Source organism: Octopus bimaculoides, chromosome 24 (genome assembly GCF_046866305.1).
Source record: "Octopus bimaculoides isolate indiv1 chromosome 24, ASM4686630v1, whole genome shotgun sequence".
NCBI classification, from domain to species: domain Eukaryota; kingdom Metazoa; phylum Mollusca; class Cephalopoda; order Octopoda; family Octopodidae; genus Octopus; species Octopus bimaculoides.
In genome coordinates, this window is record NC_142951.1 from 23,429,880 (window position 1) to 23,439,879 (window position 10,000).

Genomic DNA, 10,000 nt, shown 5'->3' on the forward strand with positions numbered 1-10,000 from the left:
TTAAAATTGGCTTATGAAAACGTAAACTTTGTCCTCTATGACTTTAAAGAAAGCGCAATGTCCTCAATACCAGGAAATATGATATATCTATATTTATTACACTGTATAACAAAATTTTTACTTTTTTTTTTGTCTTTGTTCAGTAAGTGTTACTTCTTATTTCTGTCTAGAAATCAAAGGAAATGACTACTATTCCCTTCAAACTTTGCTTTTCTCATGTGGAGATCAATGTTTTGAAACAGTCGTATTTTCCATTACATTTCAGACAGATTCAGTGCCGAGTTGCTGAAGCAGGAATATTGTTATAACAAATATTCTGCTCAATACCACAGATTTGCTTGTCAGTTGCTTGACCTTAACCACTTGAACAAGTCCTTTGGTGAAAGACAGGGCAAGAGCACTAGGGGAGCATCATAGTCATATGTTGAAAGGGATTCTTTGGGGTTTTAATACATGTAAGAAAAACAAATTTTGAATGAAATATGAACCATTTTTCTTACTTTCTAGGGTAAGCAAATAGGAAATAACAGTTGCCACCCAAGGATGAAAATCGTGTTACACAGTGTTATTCAATGTGTCCTTTTCCTTCCCAAGCTAGTAGAGTGTCAGTTGATAATTTAAGTTCTTCTCAAGATAACACAAGCCAGTCTTTAACAAAGAGACAAAGTCATTTTTATGGTTTGTTTCAATCAAGACTCTTGCAAATGTTTATTTATTATTTGAGTGTCAGTATATCAGGATGTGAACATTAGTACACATGGTTGAACTATTGCAAAGTTCACTTTTATGTCACAAAATTTCCTTGTGTTAATTCCACTTGAAAGCCTTTTGGGCATTCATCTTTGCTTTTTAACAGGGCATCTGGTCGATCTAAGCCTTGTGAGTGAAATTGGACATAGCACCATTCCTTTTTTTTTCTATTGTAATGAGAGTTCTCTATAATATAGATTTGTAAACAATGTCCTCTATATAGGCACAGCTGTGGCTGCATGGTAAGAAGCTTGCTAACCAACTACATGGTACTGGGTTCAGTCCCACTGTGTGACACCTTGGGCAAGTGTCTTCTGCTATAGCCTCAGGCTGACCAGAGCCTTGTGAGTGAATTTGGTAAACAGAAACTGAATGAAGCCCTTCATATATATGTATATATCTGTATGCGTGCGTCTTTATGGTTTGTTCTCCATCACCAGTTGACAACCAGTGTTCGTTTGTTTACATCCCCGTAACTTCGGGGTTCAGCAAAAGTGACCAATAGAATAAGTGCCAGGCTAAACCGAAAAATAAGTACTGGGGTCGATTCATTCAAGTAAAATAAATTGTTGAAGGTGGTGCCCCAGCATGGCCACAGTCAAATGACTGAAACAAGTAAAAAAAAAAAGATAAAAAGATATTATTCTTGCGTAGACACTGAACAAAGCTCCACTTAAAATTATTTAACGATCCATGCTTCAACATAGTCCATAATTTTCTACACTTGCTTACTATTTATGTTTGTGTAGGTATGTTTTATTTTTTGGGTGTGTGTGTGTATGTATGTGTAGGTGTAGATGTATTGTGTTCTATTTGTGTACTTACATGATTTTCTTTTATGTTTCATTGTTTGCTCAGAGTTTGGTGTATGATTGTATAACCATATAACATTAACATATAAGAAACTATTATTATATCAATACACAAAGGCAAATTGAATACAACCTATGTACATAGTGCATTCAAAAAGTATCCAATTTTATTTTTTTTCCTGCCATTATGTATGCCACATGGGCACCCTTCCTGTACATGTATGAAAATTTTTGCACCAGTAGGCTGCATCAGTTCCTGACTGTTACACCATGAGTACAGCTGTATAATGCATGCTCACTGGATTTCCATTTTCACTAAACACATTGAGCAGAGATATTGCATCAAGTTTGCCAAAAGCTTGGTGATACTCGAGCTCAAACCCTCTGGATGATTCAGCAGGTTTTGGCAATGACACCATGGGAAAAACTCAGATAAAGGAGTGGTACAATTGCTTCAGAGTTGTACCACTCAGTGGAGAGTGAGGCATGCTCAGGCAGAGCATCCAAAAGTCGAAATGTGGAGCTGATTGAGAAGGTTCAGCAGAGTGTTATATAATGAAACTGTACACCTTTCCAGTAAAAAGTGGTAGCAGCCAACCCATTATAAATATAGGCGTAGGAGTGGCTGTGCGGTAAGTAGCTTGCTTACCAACCACATGGTTCCGGGTTCAGTTCCACTGCATGGCACCTTGGGCAAGTGTCTTCTACTATAGCCTCGGGCCGACCAAAGCCTTGTGAGTGGATTTGGTAGATGGAAATGGAAAGAAGCCCATTATATATATGTATGTGTGTTCACGTCCCCGTAACTTAGTGGTTCGGCAAAAGAGTCCGAAAGAATAAGTACTAGGCTTACAAAGAATAAGTCCTGGGGTCGATTCTCTCGACAAAAGGCGGTGCTCCAGCATGGCCACAGTCATGGTTTCTTCACTTCCCACTACACTGAACTGATATCCTCTTGGTCCAACTCATTCCCTATCTCTTATCACTATTTTCCCTCAGTGCACTGTCTATGCTGTTTCATATTCACATTGTACCTGGACCTCACATCTCTTTCTTTTTCTCTCTCTCTCTTTTTCTGTCTCACTTTCTCGGTGGACAAGTCATGCATTCACCTCTTCAGCAAGACACTTGCTCCTCTCACTCTATCATAGTTTCTTTCTCCAGTCTATACTCTGCTCAGTTGAGCGGCTTTATCTGGTGGGTACTTGGCAACCTCACCAATGCTGGTGCTACATAAAAAGCACCCAGTACACTCTGTAAAGTGGTTGGCATTAGGAAGATCATTCAGCTGTACAAATAATGCCAAAACAGTCAGAACCTGATGGAGCTTTCTGTGTCATTTGTTCTCATCAAACCATCCGATGCCAGCATGGACAAAAAGGATGATGATGAAGATGATGATGAATTCTAAAGTATTGAGAACCACTGTCCTTGAGAGATGTCTCTCTGTTGCCGTGCATATGTTTATGTGTATTCACTGGTTTTTATTACATTTTTCTGTTACAGGAGCAGAGCATGGCACTGGTGTATATGTCACTAGCATCTCACCAACTTCAGATGCATACAGAAAAGATCTGCGGGTAAGGTTGATCTTAGCACTCTATAACTTGAATAACAGATTTATCTGCTTTTATAAGTTTCCCATCCACCCTCTCTCTCTATCTTTCTCTCTCTCCCTCCCTCTTCTCCCTCTCTCTCTCTCTCTCTCACTTTCTCTCTTGTTTTCTGGTGGTTTGGTAGAATCAGTGGAGCAACAGACACTGTTGATGTCTTAGTAGAATTAATACATCTTCATCATCATCGTCATCATCATTTAATATCTGTTTTCCATGCTGGCAAGCTGGAGTGCTGCAACATGCTCCCATCATCTGTTTCGGCATCGATTCTACAGCTGGATGCCCTTCCTAACTCCAACCACTTTACAGAGTTTACTTGGTGCTCTTTACATGATGCCAGGCTAGGCACTCCATAGGGACTCACCATAGACCCATCTGTGCAGAGACAGTCCACTGCCAGCTGAGAGCTTTCAATCTGTCTTGTCAATATCTGGCTAGGGGCTCCATCCTCACAGTTCATCATCGATGGGCATATCTGCAAGGGACTCAAAAACATCAGAACTGGTGATACTAGCAGTGGAGGACTGTAGTCTTCTCTGACGAAAGTTGATATTGCATTTCTGTGGCAGATGGTAGAGCTAGGGTTTGGAGAAGAAGGAATGAATGTCATGTTGATGGCTGCATGGTGGAGAGAGACTCATGGGGAGGACAGAGCTTCATGGTATGGGATGGGATTGCACTCAACCAGAAACTTGGACCAGTGGTCTTCCAAAACATCAGCCAAGACCAGGGCAATGGAGTAACCGCTGCTCGCTACATCGATCAAATGTTGAGGTCTCGCATTGTGCCATACTTTGCCCGTCATCAGAATCACGTGTTCCAACATGACAACACCTGTGCCCATACTGCCAGGTTGACAACAGACTTCCTCCAACAGCACAACATCCAGACACTACCATGGCCTGCTCTAAGTCCGGACTTGAACCCCATAGAGCACTTGTGGGATGAAATCTGAAGAAGGCTAAATGACATCCATCCAAGACTGACAACTGCGGCACAACTCACTACAAGTTTTAACAGAGTGTGAGTTGCTACCCCCATGGCCTCCCTCAATCGTTTGGTGCATTCAATGTACATAAGATGCCTGACAGTAATCAATGCTAACGGTGGTCACACAAGATATTGAATTTATCTCTTTGGATCCTGGACACTCCATCATCACATGACACCATGTGACATTAAACATGTTTCAGGAAATGATGTTTTATCATCAGGAAAGAACGGTTTCTTAATTAGCACTCTTCAATCAATGCTATGGCAGTCTGTTAATAAACCATTTTCTATTTAGTATGTGGTTCAGTTTATATATTATATGTACATATACATATTGATTCTTAATTGGAGATTTTTTTTCTCTTTCTTTGCCAGGTTGGTGATGAAGTTGTGTCTGTCAATGGATTTTACATTATTCAGGCTATCCATGAAGAAATTATTGAACTCATCAATGATTTTCAAGAAATTGAGCTCCAAATAAGACGTAAGAACAAAAACAATTTTTCTTTCTTTCTTTGATTTCTAAATCATTGGCTTTTTTTTCTTTTTGATTTATAACAGAAATTCTTTCTTTGAAACATGTTGTTGTTTTGACTCAATCTGAGCCATTGCTTGTATTACCACAGTCAGTATTCTCCCAATTTGTATTACCACAACCAGGATTACCACAGCTAGTAATATCACGTGTATTACCACAGCTAGTAATATCACGTGTATTACCACAGCTAGTAATACCACAGTTAATAAAAAAAAATTTAACAAATTCTTTAAGGTGGCAAAGATGGCAGAATCATTAGCATGCCAGGCAAAATGCTTAATGACATTTTGTCTGCCTTTACATTCTGAGTTCAAATTCTGCCATGGTTGACTTTGCCTTTCATTCTTTCAGGATTGATAAAATAAATACCAGTTAAGCACCAAGGTTGATGTAATCAACTTACCCCTTCCCCAAACTTGCTGACCCTGTGCCAAAATCTGAAACTAATATTAATGAATTCTTTAACCCCTTAGGGTTTAATCTAGCCATATCCAACCACAATATTCCAGCTGTTTATGTTCAAAACTGGCAACATTCAACCTCTTACACTGACCCTGCACTGTCATTCTAAAAATAAACAGTCACATCATTGAAATCTCAAAGCTGAGATAATACATGGTTAATTCAAAACCAAAAAATCTGAATGCTAAAGGGTTGAGGCAGCAAGCTGGCAGAATCATTAGCACACCAGGCAAAATGCCTACCAGCATTTCCTCCGTCTTTACATTCTGAGTTCAATTTCCACCAAAGCCACTTTCATTTTTTTTTTTTTTGGTGGGGTTAATAAAATAATTACCAGTTGAGTACTGGGGTCAATATAATCGACTTATCCCTCCACCCACCCCCCAATTGCTGGCCCTGTGCCAAAATTTGAAGCCTATATAAACAAATTCTTTTCTTTCATCACAACAGGTATTGGTATGATTCCATTCCGGATGTAAGTAAACTATTCTACTTTTGTTGTTGTTGTCATCATTGTTGTTGTTGTTGGTGGTTCTGTCATTGTTGGTGTTTTTATCAATGTTTTCTACATCATGATTGTTGTTTATTTTTGTTTCATTGTCTTCACATTTCAAGTCTTGGTGTTTACATATCACATCTAATTAATTCTTAATTAATCCTAAAGACACAGTTTTGGGTTCATTGTCTTGTGTCTTGGGTTTTGGACTGATGAATGCCATGTGACAGATTTCTCTCTCTCTCTCTCTCTCTCTCTCTCTCTCTCTCTCTCTCTCTCTCTCTCTCTCTCTCTCTCTCTCTTTCTATATATATATATATATATATATATACACACACATATATATATACATGTGTGTATGTATATACCATCATTATCCTCATCCTTTAACATTTGTTTTCCATGCTGGCATGGGTTGGATGGTTTGACAGGAGCTCGCAAGCAGGAGAGCTGCACCAGATTCCAATCTAATTTGGCTGGATGCCATTCATAACACTAACGACTTTATAGTGTGTGCTGTGTGATTTAATGTGGCCCTGGGACATATGTATGCATGTATGTATGTATGTATGGATGGATGGATGGATGAATGAATGAATGTATGTATGTACGTATGTCAATTCTGTATTTAATCATTTAAATTCTTTCTCTGAAGAAGCTGGTTTCTATCAAAGGTACAAAGCTTCATCTTTGATATGCAGATAATAAAAACAAAGTCATATTTTAAACCTGAGAAAAGTCTTGCATAGTCTTACTGTTCCACTTATTTATTTATTTATTCATGTATGTATGTGTTATGTCTTTGTGGGGTTTGAATATCTCATCGCCAGTAATGGGATGTGCACAAAGTAGTGGAATAGCATTTGGATATGGTTATCTAGAATAACCTTTCACAGAATTAATATGTTCACACAGAACATCTTCCATACTACACCAAACAATATTAAACTAGCACAGTAATCCAACCCAAACTATCAATGCTGTCAACTGCCAACAGTTCACACAGTTTCTTTATTTCATTGAAATACATCAGTCCACTTTTGGTCACATGGGGGTGGTCAGAATCCTTCCACAACAGTATATATGTATGTATGTCTAAATATAAAGTATGTGTTCTTGTAAAATATATCAATTTCTTTTGACAGTAAAGCTTCTGATGTTGTCCGCTGGGAATATGTACCAAAGGAAAATATTGTAAGTGACACTTATTTTCAGATTTGGGCATTTTGATGTTGTGGAGGGTGAGAGGTGATTCAAGATAGATAAAGTCAGTTTGTATTGATGAGTGGCTATTGTTGTTCAACTTGGTATAACTCCTCTGCATCACTCCTACTATCTCACTAAACTAATTTCTCTTAATTACATCTTGTTAATTAAGACTCTCTACATCATTCTTTCTACATCAACCCCTTTACATCACCACCTCTACATTACCCCCCCCCCATCACTCCTCTACATCACCCACCTCTACATCACTCCCCTACATCACCTCCTCTGCATCACCCCCTCAACAACACTCCCCTCTACATCACCCTCCTCTACATCAACCCCCTCTACACCATTCCTACAGTTACATTACAACTAATAGAAAATCTATTTCGATAAACCTTCATTTAACCCTTACAAGCATGAGAAAGGGGGTATTTAAATGACAGTGGCTTAATAACAGCAGCAGCAGCAGCAGCAGCAGCAGTAGTAGTAGTAGTAGTTGTTGTTGTTGGCACTCCATCGCTTACGACATCGAGGGTTCCAGTTGATCCGATCAACAGAACAGCTTGCTCGTGAAATTAACGTTCAAGTGGCTGAGCACTCCACAGACAAGTGTACCCTTAACGTAGTTCTCGGGGATATTCAGCGTGACACAGTGTGACAAGGCTGACCCTTTGAATTACAGGCACAACAGAAACAGGAAGTAAGAGTGAGAGAAAGTTGTAGTAGAAGAGTACAGCAGGGTTTGCCACCAGCCCCTGCTGGAGCCTTGTGGAGCTTTAGGTGTTTTCGCTCAATAAACACTCACAACGCCCGGTCTGGGAATCAAAACTATGATCCTATGACCGCGAGTCCGCTGCCCTAACCACTGGGCCATTGTGCCTCCACAGTAGTAGTAGTAAATAGCTATAATTCTGTAATCATTGACTTCTTGTTTCACTAATGTTTGTCTCCCTTCTTTTATTCTCAGATTTCAAATTTATCAAAATACCCAGTCAAAATATTTGTTAATATGTCTACCACAGGAGGCCTTGGATGTAGGTAAGTATATTTAGGTTAGTTAAAATATGTTTGTGACATATTTCAACTGCTAAAAGGCAAATTCACTGCAGTTACCGCTCAGAAAAATTTTCTCTTATGATAAAAAGGTGTGAAAACACCCTATCTGTCCAGTCTCATCAGCAATCAGGACTCTCATTTTGGAAATATTTATATATATATATATATATATATATATATGTATATATATATGGGAGAATTTACGAAAAAAACAACAGACGAAGACAGGTGGTGTAAACAACAAATGGATGTATTAGTTTAACGCTCGGGAATAGAGAAAGTCTTTGACGTTTCGAGCCTACACTCTTCAACTGAAAGGAACACAGAAAGAAATAAGGAGAGAAACAAGGAGAGAAACAAGGAGAAAAAAAAAAGGAGAAAAAATAAGGAGAAAAAAAAATATATATATATATATATATAATTTGGGATTTGAGACAAAATTCTGGGTAATCAGTAAAATTTCAATCCATTAACTGCTTCATAAAAATATACATGTAAAATAAATATTTCGACATGTGAGGCAAATATATGCATTGAAATACATATTCAGCAATATTTAAATCCTAAAAATTTGTACACACAGGATCAGTTTGTCACATCAGAGGCGTTAATATTAAAGCTCACAAGATTACATGGAAAGTTCAAAGGGAGAAGTCCAAATTAAAATCTAAATATGAAAATTAACGTATATATCCTATTTGAGCACTATATAGTTGTGCTATATACAGAGTATAATTCTCCTTATTCATTATATACATGCATACATATATATATATATATATATATATATATATATATATATTATTCTTATACAAGAATGTTGTTGACAGTGACCTCAAAATTTCAGCCAGCTAACCCATTGTCATACTGCTTAACTAGCCAAAACAGTGAAGTCACTGTCAACAGCATTCTTGTATAAGAATTTTCCTACATGACGTTCTAAGGACTGGACATCTTCTATCTCTCTCTTCTATCTTTTCTCTTTTCAAAGAAAATATTTCTCTCAGCGTTCACTATTTTCTTCTCCTTCTGGTCTAACGACCTTTTATGTTTGTCTTCGTTCGGTTTCCTTGTATGTCTCCACTGTCCTGTTTTTGTTCCCAACTTTGACCCTCCATAAAATCCAAAATTTATTTTGGAAGTTATGGGAGCAACTGTCTTTGAAGACTCATATTGCCGTTGAATGCTCGAAATGAGGAGTAGATAGACAGTCAACAATTGATGAAGAGTCGTTCTTTGTGTTACTTGTCCTGTTTAAACTTTATTTCTCTCTCGTTTGCGTATTTAACTTGCTTGTTTTCATACTTCATGTTGTTTACAGTTGGTGACGTCCTGTACCCATCTATGCATATATATATATATATATATATATATATATATATATATATATATATATATGCATATATTATATGTATGTATATATGTATATATAATTCTATAATCAACTATTCCAGCCATAACCGACCCTTAGATTCCAGGAGCATCTTATTCAATAAATCCTTACTTTTTAATGATGGCACCCGTGCCCCAAAGAAGTGTTAATGTCGCTCTTTCTGCTGATGAGGATTGACCTGCAAGAACCCTGTGCCAGTGCCAATGTAAAAAATACCTACTACACTCTGTAAAGTGGTTGGCATTAGAAAGGGCATCCAGCAATATTAGACTGGAACCTGGTGCAACTCTACTACTTGCCAGCTCTGGTCAAACCGTCCAACCCATGCCAGCATGGAAAATGGATGTTAAGTTTATGAGGATGAATTTGATGATACGACAGGCTTCTTTCAGTTTCCGTCTACCAAATCCACTTACAAGACTTTGGTCATTGATAACTTATCACCCCTTTATGTAAATAAGATCGAAAATTAAAATTGATAAGAAAAAAAATCTACTGATTTAAAAACATTTATGCATTCATTCTTTTGCTTCCATTACCATTATATCTTTGGTGAATACTAGTTACTACATTAATATCTGACTGGAAATTTGTGGATTTTAGCTGTACATTACTGTACACTTTGAGAGTCAGCTTTGTCACAATTCAGCACTCCTGATGCTTCAAATCATT

The 10,000-nt window shown here is 37.7% G+C and overlaps 1 protein-coding gene across 3 annotated transcripts in view; it reads left to right on the forward strand.

The window, feature by feature from the left end:
- The window catches only part of LOC106867435 (harmonin), a 126,776-nt gene that overhangs the window by 90,926 nt on the left and 25,850 nt on the right, over window positions 1-10,000 (forward strand). For all 3 annotated transcript variants that reach the window (XM_089341268.1, XM_089341267.1, XM_089341269.1), the window contains 5 exons: window positions 3,069-3,142; window positions 4,547-4,655; window positions 5,622-5,646; window positions 6,813-6,861; window positions 7,847-7,917. In XM_089341268.1, the coding sequence (XP_089197394.1) occupies window positions 3,069-3,142; window positions 4,547-4,655; window positions 5,622-5,646; window positions 6,813-6,861; window positions 7,847-7,917 (328 nt within the window). The remainder of the gene's footprint in view (window positions 1-3,068; window positions 3,143-4,546; window positions 4,656-5,621; window positions 5,647-6,812; window positions 6,862-7,846; window positions 7,918-10,000) is intronic.